The sequence below is a fragment of the Psittacula echo genome, assembly GCF_963264785.1.
Source record: "Psittacula echo genome assembly, chromosome: 8".
NCBI lineage: Eukaryota > Metazoa > Chordata > Aves > Psittaciformes > Psittacidae > Psittacula > Psittacula echo.
In genome coordinates this window covers 15,802,647-15,816,196 of record NC_137744.1, presented here as the reverse complement: position 1 = coordinate 15,816,196, position 13,550 = coordinate 15,802,647, and the positions used below count along the sequence as shown (strand labels likewise).

The 13,550-nt window shown below is 38.8% G+C and overlaps 1 protein-coding gene across 2 annotated transcripts in view; it reads left to right on the top strand.

Annotated features, from left to right (window-relative positions):
* Nucleotides 1–13,550, top strand: part of TENM1 (teneurin transmembrane protein 1) — a gene marked incomplete at its 3' end in the record, with an annotated part of 242,605 nt that overhangs the window by 165,529 nt on the left and 63,526 nt on the right. For both annotated transcript variants that reach the window (XM_080624671.1, XM_080624670.1), the window contains exons 14-16: nt 3,247–3,366; nt 5,126–5,387; nt 8,016–8,283. In XM_080624671.1, coding sequence (XP_080480797.1) covers nt 3,247–3,366; nt 5,126–5,387; nt 8,016–8,283 — 650 coding nt within the window. The remainder of the gene's footprint in view (nt 1–3,246; nt 3,367–5,125; nt 5,388–8,015; nt 8,284–13,550) is intronic.

Below are 13,550 nucleotides of genomic sequence, written 5' to 3'. Positions count from 1 at the left end.
TTATCAATTCCTGTTCTCAGGAAGGTTTTTAGCTTGTTTCTTTGCTGAGTATCTTTAATGCATGCTGCTGGCAAGATACTTGACTCACTGTAAATTGCCTACAAAAAGGGTCCAGTGTATGGTGCTGAATTAATTACCCTTCAAAGGCTGCTTACAGCAACATTGTCAGCAGGAAGAAATGAATGTACCTTTCTAGCCTTTAGCTTAATTTCTCTGATTGAAGATTTTAATCAGAAATGTAGTACAGTAAATGACATCTTCTGGTAAGTTGTGAATTCACTAGTTGTTTGACAGAGTTCCACATCTGAGCCTAATGTCTCAGCCTGAGGTGCTCAGAGAATATTGAAAACTTAGAACACAAAACAAAAGCAAAAAAATAGCAGATAAGTAGCAGTAGAGCAAGGCAGAATGGTGGTGGAATAATAAAATGCTTTGCAAGTAGTGAAAGAATGCATCTAGAATTTTAAACATCTATTTATATTTTAAATTAGACATGTCAAACGAACTGCCTGATGGCACAGCTAAAACCTGCAGAGCTGAGATCCTCAGTTACACATGGAATGACCCATGAAGCATTGACAGAGAAATCCTACTTCTTTTAGGCTACTTGCAACCCGTGGGAATCTGCTTTCTCTCAAAAAGCCAACTGCTCTGGAGTTGCAGATTTAGTACAGCTTGCCAGGGGACTAGAAATATTTCTAATGCATTTGAAAACACTAAAGCAGCTTATCAGGGACATGTTCCTTCCCAGCTCCTCCAAATTAGAAAAGACATTTTTGCACTTACATTCAAGTTAAAACAACTTGAGACAGCCTTAGTCCATGATTATGCAATCATTGCAAATATGTGACTGTTGGACAGGCAGTATGGGGAATTGTCCCCCATGAGAAAGAAAAGCAGGTCAGTCGTGAGTCTGTAGAATAAATCTTAGAGGCTGAGAACAGAAGAGGGACATACAGCACATCTAAGAGGCATAGCAATCTGAGAGGTTGCTCTGTTAAAATTAAGAAATGCAGCGAGTGGTAGCAAGGTCCACAGCTCATCTGGAAAGAGGGTGAATGTTGAAGCAAGGAAGCGTGAAGCAGCAGTTGAGTATGAAGGGACATCACTGCAGGGAACACGCTCTACGAGCTCTGGTAAGGAAAGAAGTTAAGTGAGGTCTTCTGCAAGCAGCAAAGCTGTGGGGATCCTGCGTGCCAGCAGTGCTTCACTTTGTGAACTGCTGGGGCTCTGGGAAAGGAGGGAGGACCTGCTGCAAATATGGGGGTTGTTTGTTACCTCCCCAGGCCCTTCAGGTTAGCACTGGTCATAAAGTAACTGAAAAATGTTCTCATACCTGCAATAAATGTGAACATTAAAACTATTTCTGATCAAACGCTTAGTCAGAGATTTAGTAAGTGCTGGTAATTCAAGAAGAGGCCAGAGAGTGGAAGACTCTTCAATATAGAGTAGGTAATAAAAAGACAGTAAATAATGAGGACAAATGTAGCAACACAGAGGCAGGCTTAGAACATTTAAATCTTAAAGACTGCTAAGACTGTTCAAAACTGATAAATGTAGAATAATGTGGCTTATGAGTCGTCACATACTGTAAATGTGTGCGGCTTGTAAAATATGACCAAAAAAAGGAGGAAGAAAGTTGAAAGATAAGTCTTTTAATATTATTTATGAGTAATGAGAAGTAAAGTGAATGAGTAGAGGAAAGAAAGGCTATATATGAAATAATGAAGACTTTGATGAGTTTTTTATCACACAGATCTGTGTGCTTGATAAAATATGATGACAGAGTAAAGTCAGAAGACAGGTCTGTGTGGAATGAATAAACAGGAGTATGGAAATAGTGTACTGAATAATGATGACTCTTAGGGGTCTCTGTCTCACACTAGTGTGTGTTGTAAATATGTGGAGTGGACTAATAAAGGGACAGGCAGGTCTGTTGATGTTAGAAATATGAAAAAACAATAGAAATGGGTATTTTCTGCTCTGATAAATCAAAGAGTAATTGAACCAGGCTGTTCTGTTGAGTGAGTCTTGTGAGTCTGTTGAGACACACAGGAGCTTGATTGCCCTCAGTGGAGCAGCAGGTTTTGCCCAAAATAGGATCACGACCAATTTAGTGAGTGTAGAAAACAAACGTGGTAAATCAGAGCTCTGTTTTGCATACTGGCAGTCATGCAGCCTCTTCCATTCCTTTGGGATTTATCAGCATCTTTGGTGAAAATCAGCACCTTTCTGTGTCCTGGGAGCATGGAATTCATATTAGCAGCTGTGGTGAGTGGTGTACTTGCAAAGGAGTTAATTTTTGCAAGCTGCATATTCTCATATGGATAGTAGGAAAAGCTTGCCATGAGTAAAGCAGTGATACAGAAACATTAGAATGGGTTACTTGGTGAGGTTATAGAGTTAGACAAGCATCAGTCTGGAGTAATGTAGGTAGAGTTGATCTTACCTGAGGCAAAGGAATGGACAAGATAAAGTCTTGTATTTCCTTTCAGCTTTCATTTTCTACGATTCTGTGATCCTGTTAGCCTCCAATTAGACCCGCTTAGTAATGAGTTCACTTTCCTGTCCGTTAAATTTGATGTGTTCTATTGTATTGCCATATTCCAACCTCTGTACAGGAATGGGAGGATTTTTATGCTGGAAAGTGAGCACAAGTCCAACCCATCCCAGAGGGAATTTAAAAGGGATTTAGAAGGAATTTAAAAACTTGTGATGGGGGATTGAGAAAAATGTATGTTACACTTGATTAGGTCCTTTTTGAATTCGCCTATGTAACTTTCTGAAGTTCACTGAAGACCATGTGTCTCGCTGCTGCCTTATCACATTAGTTGAGCTTTTTTTTCTAATAGGCAGCAATGCCCCATTCTTAGCAGCAGAGAATGAGGCTTCATTCTTCCCTTTCACAAACCATCAGCTCCTAGAGCTGCAGCAAGCTAAATCATGCTATCAGTGAAATCTTTGCAGTGCTAATGAGTGGCAGAAGAAACGGTATCATGAAATACAGCTGGAAATGGAAATATATTCTTGATACACCAGCCATTCATGGTGGAGTCTTCATGAGATAATGGTTTTTTGAATCAATCTTTTGGACTTGTTTGAAATTTCATTCAAAATCAATAGTCACAATGATATTAGAGTAGTTCTGTCTGTCAGGGACAGAAGTATAGCACAATTTCTGAAATCAATGCCCTTCTCAGGCTTCTGATGTGTCTAACATGTTGCCTTCTATTCTTTCTGTTACAGACGGGCATGTGTCATTCGAGGCCAGGTGGTAGCAATAGATGGAACACCTTTGGTTGGAGTGAATGTCAGTTTTCTACACCACAGCGAGTATGGATACACTATCAGTCGACAAGATGGAAGGTCAGACTTTCATGTATTGTCTTTAAATTAGATTTAACTTAGATTTGTTTTAGATTTGCATAGTTAGGGACAACTGCCACCTTATATTCATGTCCAGAGTTTCGGAAATATCATTGTTCATAGTGTGGATCAAGGATGGCATCTAGCCCTCTGCTCTGGGAGCACATTCGGTAAGAACTCTCTGTGGTAAAGGGATCAAAGAAGAAAGAGAAGAAGAAAAAACCTGAACAGCCACAAGATAGCAGTGACATTCAAACACCTGGAGTCAAAAATGTGACAGCAATGCTGTAACAGCATCTTCTTGACATTTGGATATTTTCATTAGTCAGGTTTTCCATAAAATTCCCCATCTTCCCTCTTTTTTTCTGTTAAGTGTGAATCTTCAAAGTAGTTTATTGAGGTGTCAGTGAAATTAACTCCTTTAGTAGATCACCTGAGCGACACAAATAAAAGTGAGGACAGACTCTTTCCAGAACCAAAATGGTTAAATTTCTGTTCTGCAATGACTCCTGAGAAATCTTGGCTTCACTTTCTGGAAGGGGGAAGGCATTCAGTCCTCAAAGAGAGATGGAGTTCCTATATGTTCTATATTGCATTCCAAGGTTGGCTATCCATTTGCAATAAAGTCATAATTCACTCCTGAACTTGAATTAAGCTGCTATGGGCAGTTTAAAACCTCATCTTCTTTGGCTGTGTTGTGAATTACAAGAAAGCAGAGCCTATCTTCCAACAGGGAAAAGCTGTCATTTGTCACAGTTTCTACAATTATTTTTTATTGTTGTTTGGCTTTGTCAATTTATAAAAGTAAGGAGCCTGCATATTTATTTTACCTTAGTTTATTGATTTTCAGATTGCACTACTGAAAGTTAATAATTATCATTTCCTCTTTACACTCACCTGGATAAAGTTGTTGCATTAAAATATGCTACCAGTATTTCTCTGTGAATGTAATCGGTGTCATCTGGGAAATGTGATGAGATATGCATAATTAAGTCTGACTTCTTACTGCAGTGTGTTACCGTCAAAAGCCTCCATAATAGATGCATTCAATAGAGAGTGAAGTGTCCATTTACATATTACCTTGTGTTGCCTGACTGTGGGTATCAGAAATTGAGACTCTGTATATCAGGCCTTCTGTGTCCCGTGATTTGCAGCCAGGATATGCCAGAGGTTCTTCACAACAGCTCCCAGGGGATCACCTGCCTTGTGGACAAGAGCTGATTTCATTTCTCACTGCAGTTAGTCAGCATCTTTCAAAAAAAGAGTCATACCTTACACAGAGGGGTCTCCTGCTCAGCATACTCAACCTTCACCTTCTGCTACTTTTATATATGCTAATAGAGATAAGGTCTAACAGGTTTTAAGACTTCTTATTCTGCAGGCTGTACCTGCATAGATTATGAGTAGTTTCCCTTTTCTGGACTAGGAATTTGTTTTCCCATAAATCAAAGTAACTGGGTCCACACTTCAGTTTCAGATGACTCGTTAGTATTAATTCTAGTTGATAAATAGAGGGAAGGTAGGCCAAGTAACAGTGAAGTACTGTACCTTATGATTGATGCATAGAGAGAGAAAGCACAGAGAGGTAAAGCTTCGTGAATACTAAGGTGACACCAAGAAGGTATGCTTGAATGATTTCACATGGTAAATCTAGGGCTGTAATGAGCAGCATAAAGTTTTTGTGTTTAATGCATTGAAAGTTGTGGTAATACAATGATAAAACAAAAAGAAACAAAGAAATTGGTTTTCTCTTTTCCAGTTTCGACCTTGTGGCTGTTGGAGGCATCTCTGTCACTCTAGTTTTTGACAGATCTCCTTTCATATCTGAAAAAAGGACACTTTGGTTGCCATGGAATAGATTTATCATCGTAGACAAAGTTGTAATGCAAAGAACAGAGTCAGACACACCCTCTTGTGACATCAGTAGTTTTATCAGCCCCAATCCGATTGTGCTCCCTTCACCCTTGACAGCATTTGGAGGGTCCTGTCCTGACAGAGGAACCATTATTCCAGAGCTACAGGTAATGAAAAGACTCTCAAAGTAGCAATTTGTTAGATTAAGAACAAGGCTTAGACAATCTTAGACAATTTTAGAAGATGATGATACCAGATAGTGAGCAATTAACTGCTGTGGTGTTATTCAGAATGACCCCAATGCATGTCTGTTTAACACTGTTTCATGGGATGCTTTTCTCTTTTTTTTTTTTTTTTGCCTTTATTTTTTATTAATAATTTAAGATGCTTTACTTCTTACTTCCAAGTATAAGAAAGTGGGGAGTTTTGACAAAAAATTTTGTTATTGAAATCCTGATTTATTTCTAGTGATGCACAAAACCACTCCTAGGTTACAAATAAACAGTACAGCTTCCCCAGTACACCAGTCTGAGACATGACCCAAGACTCTTTAAAGATTCCTAGACATGTTTCATCCATTTGCATCTTCTAGTTCTTTACAATGGCATCTCCAACTAGATGTTAGCTTCTTGGGTTTTATTGCTTTCTTTCCAAGGGAGAGCAATTTTAACAGCATCTTTAAGATTGTTTTTATTTAAATGTCTTTTTTCTTGACACTCCTTTAAGTGTTTAGAAGCAATTTCTAATTAATCTTATATTTAACTCTTATTTGGGACTTAAACAAGGTTGTATAAGTCTAACACCCAATAAAATACAACTACTCAGGTTTCAGATCCTGTTAATCCCCATGGTATGTTGTTTGAGCAGTAAGCTCAAGCAATGAGGTCTCTTTTGGCTTCTCTTTAAATTTCACTGAGAAAGTCTAGAAGATATTTTAGAGGCTGCCTGTAGACATGAGTGTTTCCAGCCTTTTCTCTTTTTCTTGTGAAAGTGTTGCTGCTGATTAAGAGCCTTTATTCTACACCTAAGAGACCTCTGATTGAACTAATTTATATCTAAACATCTCCATAACTATTAAAAAAATATGTTTGAGCCAGGTGATGGCCATATTGTTGCTTCACAGAACATCCTAAGTGAAACTAACGAACATAAATTAACTGATGCACACTAGTGAGAAAAACTGGGTCACATTACTCCACGTGAGGTATTCCTGGGTCTTCAAACAGCACGGTACACAAAGATGCAGTCAACTCTGAGAGGGCTGTTCTTAGTCCTTTTTTTTTTCACTGGAGGGTTCTTTTAGAGTTAAGTTTCATTGTAGAGTACCGGGAAATGAACAAACATTACCCCAGACTAATAGGAGAAGGGGCTGTACTAGCATGTATTAATGCATGAATATTTCTTTCTGCTTTTCTATTAAAAACTGAGAAGGGATGTCAGATGTATGACAGAGGGGGCAGCTGGGATGTCAGCAGGAAAGAAGGGGAACACTGCAAATCAAGAACAATAAAGGGAGCAGGATTTCCCTGGCAACACCACATTTCATATGTCGAAATGACAATTGCTGGCAGGCCTCCAGCTGTACTGCAGCAATCCGATGACAGTAATGCTGCTGCAATGTGTAAATAAAATTGTGTTGAATGTGAACTAATCTATTGTTAAACAAGAAAAATCTAAAAACTAGGAAAGATAAACCAAACAGTTTGTATTTTTCCAACCCTGACAAATTTAACATTGTGACAGGTCAGCTTGTTATTATGGAAATACACTAAAAACAGTAACGTTATGAAGCAAGTCTAATTTTCAGAGGCATTTGAGTGACTGCAGTGGCATCCTTCAAGAAGCTGCTCTCTTCTCTTGCCTGCTCTTCCTCGCAGAAGGGAGATCACAAGAGCTAAATCCCTTTTTGTAGGTCCAAGGCCCACATCATTCAAAAGGTCAAGGCCAAGTTTCTTTTTTTCCCTCACAAGCTCGCAGTCTTTGCAGTCCTTCTAGTTGCTGAGGGCTTATCTTCATTGCAGCCAGGAATTGATACTACCCCGTAGTAGGCATATCCAAGCCAGCTCTAATCCAAGTGATTCAGACAGCGGCACTCACAGCAGCGCTGTGGGACTGGAATTCTGTTGCACACCCTGGGGACTTACCTGTTAGCTAGATGACTCTGATGCCCAGCCTCTTTCATCTCCACTGCTGTGTGTCCCCAGTTAGCTTGTTAGGCTCTTTATGCTGCGCCTTCATATGCCATGCCTGCTCTTGCTGGAGCTTAGCTCTTCTCTGCAAGCTCTTCTGCACAGAATGTGGTTTAGCAGGAAGGTTTGTTTTTTCTTAGTTCTCCCAAGTTACAGTTATTACTTCCAAAGCAGGATAATATCTTCAAGTTGTAATACCTAAAGTATGTGCCTATTCAGAAAAGGTTTTAAATTGTTTTCTGGTCAAGAACACTTGTTAAGTAAACTGAATAATACGCCAAGATAAGCTGTAGAACTCATATGTATGAATGTGTCCACAGAGGCAGCATTTGCTCCTCAGTAGATTAGAATAAAGTATTAGGGAAAGAGGCTGTTTATCAAAATAGACAGACCACCATCCAGTAAGTTGACCAAGCAGTTTCCAGAGTTGGATATTTTGTAATATGTCTGATGACTTTCTTGCTGAAATACACACAGAAGACATCAGTGGTTTAAGTGGTACTGTTTTCACACTGTGATTGTGAAATGAAAAATAAGCACCCCCTGTTATTATTATAATTTTGCTTTTTTCTTGGCTATGGATAAAGTTATATGTTTTTTCCCAAGGTGGTCCAAGAAGAAATCCCAATTCCTTCAAGCTTTGTGAAGTTGAGTTATCTCAGCAGTCGAACACCAGGGTATAAAACATTGCTGCGCATTATTTTGACACACACAACCATCCCTCCTGGAATGACAAAAGTCCACCTGATAGTTGCCATTGAAGGACGTCTGCTTCAGAAATGGTTTCCTGCTGCAGCCAATTTGGTATACACATTTGCCTGGAATAAGACAGATATATATGGACAGAAGGTTTCTGGTCTGGCTGAGGCAATGGGTAGGTAGAATCATCTGGATGGAAGCAGAAGGCTCACAAACATTAAGCCAGGAAAATATGGCTTATGCATTTAGTTGGTGCACTTACATTCTTTTAAATCAAATGTCTCCTTAGCCGAAGTGACTTGTATGATTTCCCAAGAACATTTATTTTCTTGTTCTTCCAATGTCATCTTTCTAATTTAATCAATTTGAAAATCCCATTTTCCCTTAGAGAATGCTTATGTACTGACGGCATTATATTCACCTGCCTTTGTTTTTGAATGTTACTTTGAATATGACCTTTGGTGTGTCATTGTTTCTGTCATTTTTTGGCTGTGACATTTAACATGTCATTTCTGCTTAGGGTTTACAAAATTCTAACTTTCAGGCATCCTTTCTTGCTATGTATCACATCCACAACAGTTAAATCTAATTGATCTGTTTAAAGATGTTTATACGAAAATCATGATGTTTCATAGGCTTTCTTTATCAAGCAGCACAAGCAGCTCTTCTGAGAGTTGCTACAGAAGCACTTGTCTGTGCAAATACATTTTATTTAGCCAACCATATTTTTCTAATTTTATGATTTGATTTTGAAAGGCTTGCTTTTTTTTTTTTTTTAATTTACTTTGGGGTTATGTTACTTAATGGACTAATCTTATAGATACTTTCCATTAAGATTATTTACCTTACCAGCAAAGCTTAGTATTGTGAATAAGCTCTATTCACTTCCCTAGCAGTTTTGGTTTGCCTTTTAAGTCAGAGGAATTATAGCAAGCAGCATTGGCAGGATCAGGCTATAAAACAAGAATAGAAAGGGCTACATGGAGCCATCTACCCTCATGAGGAATATGCCTCGTTCTGTAAATTGAAAGTGTTGTTCTGAGGGGCAGCCAGGTCTCTCCAGGATCTACACAGGCAGTGTGCCTGCAAATTTGCCTCTACAAAGCCAAAAGGTGCCATCCAGGCTCCACAAGCCCTGCAGCTCCCAGAGCATCTACTGCGTGACTGCATTACCATGTGCTCCAAGCCAGGCAGTCTGTGAGGCAGCTGCATGGAAAGGTAGTGGGAGAAAGGTGGATTATAGAACTTCCCTAGTCATTTCTGGTTAGAGAATGATACAGACATAGCTGGTGGTGTCCACAAAGGGTTATGAGACCAAGACATGGAGTATGATTTGCATCACATAATACACAGAGGAATATATCAGAAAATACATCAGAGCTTATTTGAGGTCTGGGGTCCCCAGTCTACTTCAACAGCTACAACTAAGGGCTGCTGCCAGAAGGGATGTTCCCACATTCCTTACCTCTGGGCCACCACTAACATTCATTTGATCATGAAATGAGCCAGATCAGGAACAAATTCAGCTGAAAACTGAAGCAACCAGATAATAAGTGATAAATTTTCAGCTTCATTAGTTTCCTGATCTTCTATAGATGCTAGTACAGAAGCACAGGTTTTCTTATTGCAGCCATAGCTCACACATCACATTGGTCTAAAGTGATCAAAACTCCACCCTTAAAGCAAGGTCTTCTGAATTACTGCATCCTCTATCTTATCTGGAGCTGATCTAGCACATCTGCAGAAGGGTGGACAACTTTTTCACTCAGGGCAGGAGTACTCTTTTCAGCCCATCTGGATTGTGAAACTCCCTTGTTAGGGGACAGTTCTAGCCCTAGCCCCTTGCAGATACAGATTCCTGCTAGTGTTCTGTAGTGAAGGACGGTCTCAAATGGGTTGTTGGGTTCACTTACACATACTCGTGTAAATCCAGAAATGAAACAAAGTCCCAGTGTGCCCTTTGACACTGCCCTGGATGATTGGGTGGGACCAGATGGGTCATGGGTGCTATTTGGGGCTTTCCTCAGCATGGCTACACGTGCCCTATATTCAGGATCTGTCACTGCATAGTATCACTAACGTGTTTGAGAGGGAACAGTTGTGTCTGCCTGCTCCCTTTACACCATTTAATAGTCTTCTGATGATCATGAAGTCCAGTAAATATCTGTATTTTTAAAACAATTAAAATCAAATACATAACATCTTAGAAAATGATGCTGTAGTTACAGATTCCCAAATTGCACAAGCATCATATGTTGTCCTGGGTTCCTCTTAAACCACTATATATGTTTAAATATGAATAAAGCTTACACAATGGTGCTGGGTAACAACTTTTAAATTATTTAATGGCTGCTTAATTTTTTTTCTTTTCCTTAAATTTAGGTTAATTATGCTTCTACCCAAAATCGAAGCAAAAACCTTTATATTTTAAGTGCATTGTTAGCATGCTTTGTTAGATTCCAGTAAAGCTTTATTTCATTTGACACACTGTAGTGCTGAGGGACCTTTAGCTGCATCCATTATATGAATTTTTGTCAAAATAATTTCCTCTGTCACTATATTACCAATATTTAATAATGCATTCTGTTCACTTTTCATTTTAATTAAATTGCAGCAGGTTGAAGTCCTGGAATTCAGGAATATAACCATCTGCTTTTGGTTTTATAAATTCTATAAACATCTTTATTTTTCTTCAGGGTTATTGACAGCAACGATCACACAACCAGTTACAGAAAAGACTTTCTGAGCATATTTCCACACACAAGCGGTTGTGTTTAAATTTGTTGAAAATACATTTGCTGGTGTGCAATCCAGTCCCCAAGTCCGTAACAGGAGGCCATTTTCTCAATTTAACAACTGAGATGATTAAATAATGTTTTTTGTTCTGAATAAAAAACCATCACCTGGATGTTGACACACAAAACCTTGATGGTAAAGTCTATGTCACCTTGTGAGTTAACATTGGAAAAGGAAGGACTTCAGGAGAAACCTCAATAAATGCTCTTGCTTAACTCCATACATTCTCAATCATATTCCTGCAAGCCCTTGCATGCCACACAGCAGCATGATGTGGTGGGCAAGGACTAACCCTTCTGATGTGAATATAAATCAGTACTCAAGCAGTCTTAGGTCTTCTCTGTTTATTGCTCTACTTGTTACTTTGGCTGAGTTATTCATTGTTCAAAGAATTAAGATGCTGATAAGTAGGAATATTTCAGGAGAGGTTGAAGTATATGTATTGGCTTGTTTAATTGTCTTTTATTTGATATTTTGGCAACAGCCCCTAAACTGTGATGTGCTGGCACTACTAATGATTTATTGTTCATTATTCTAAATAATAGATTTTTGGTACAGATGATTTCAGTAAATCTTCTGAAATCCATTTGAACACTGCAGAAAATGGTACTGCTGGCTGTTAGTGTCCAAAAACATAGTCACTACAGTTCTCTTTCATGCAATGAAATCTTGGCTACCTCAGAAAAGGGCTATAAATTCATTTGAACAGAAAGCAACAAGGAGAAGATGGTCATTTCACTTACAAAATTATGACATTTTGCAAAACATGCATGTAACAACGCACGCACTTATTTTTCAAGTGGCAGTACAGTAACTTGGTTGATTTTACAGTTGTGCTTTGCCTTGGTGACTTTGCATGCAAAATGATTGATAGGAAATTTTCATGGTAATGATACATCAGTACCTGAAATTAGATGGTTCAAGAGACCCTGCTTCCAGGTAACACAGATACTCCTTTTTGGAGCATAGACTTCGTATGTGTGAGTACATACAAAACCATGGTTGTAAACACACAAAGTGAGTGATGAGCAGGGACAAAAAAGCAGCTATGCACAATAACTGTGAGAACAGGGAACGGTGAACTTCTGAAAAAGGGGATGATAAACTCTAGAGGGTATTTGGCAGCTCAGAAACATCAGCTGTAGGCAGGGAATAGCAGACGCTTTACAGTGTTAGCTACAGTGCTGGTTAATATGCCACTGTGGATCCTTTGGCACACGTTCTAAGATGGTGTATATTGTTATACCTCCTAGACCCAGATAACAGTGTGGTACCTTAGAGCAGCTGATGAACTGTCCTATGGGTCTGCAATGGTTCACTGAGCAAGACTGAGGGATTTTGCAGTTATGGGTCTTTACTCTTTTCAAGTGTACACATCTGACCCTGGATTGAATGTGTTAAGTGCATGAATGGAGTAAAGATGCTAACATGTAGGTGGCAAGTGTGAGATTGCTTCATGGGAAAAATCTGACCTTTATCTTCTCTGTGCATTAACACCTAGAAAATAGCATGTTCAGTTACTGAACCTTGATGGCTCATCCCAGCAGAGGATGTGGCTGTTCTGGAAGAAGCTCCATGCCCCCAGTTGGGCACTATGACCAGGGAGCTACCCAGAAGCATTGCTGATGTTAGTCATAAGAGCTGCAGTAACAGGATTGGAGAGGGTGGCTGCTGGACCCCGAGACTGAAACCTCTAATGTTTGAAACATGCAGTATTTACAGTACAGAAGGAGATTTGAATTTTACAAGTCAGAGTTTAGCTGCTGCAGAAACAGAACCTTTCTGCTAAAATGACGAAGCAGCTCACAGTGAAGTTGCTATAAGGAACAGCTTTCAGTTTGCCTTCAACATTTGTCTTACAAACACAAATGCTCCCTGCTATAGCCGGTCAAAATATTTTTATTGCATCCAGTAATGGTATTTAGAAGGTATTAAAACTGTTTATGGTACAAGTAAAGTGTACCTAAAGCTATGACATAGAAGTGAGAAGAAAATTTTAAAAATATGAGAAAACTGTGGGTTTATAAATATTTTTATATTGTATCTTAAAATATTTTTGAAGGCATTTTTATTTTCCAAAAGCTGAACTATCAACATTTCCTAGATAAAATTTTGGGATGCAGTGTCGAAATAACATTCTTCCTTTATGAATGAGTTGCACTGGAATCTGAAAGGGTTAACTAGAGGAGATAAGGACACTTAATAAATAAATAAATAAGTTGGTGTATTAGAGATACCAGAATTGAATTTTGAAGAGTTTTGTTGGTAGGTTCTTTTTTTACTGAAGTACTAAAGGGAAAGGGCTTTTTTGGTCAGTTTGAGGACCTCCCAGAAAAACACGATCCTTAGGGAAATTCAAGATTTTCAGCAGGTATTTTGGTCAGCTGAAGAGAGGAGCCATGTGATGTGCAAGCCTGTTAAGATAAATGCTTAATTCTAGGAATTTTCAGCTTGGCACTCCATTTCTGCCTAGCTACAGTTTTTACAATTAGCAAACAAATTAAAGCCAGTTTGGTCTAACATAGATTTTTTTTTTTTTCTGTTTAAACTGTTATTCAGGTAATTAGCAGAAATGGAATAAACAAAGTCAGGAGTCATTGGAGGAGATTTATGCTCTTAAGAAATCCATAACTGATACACCAGACA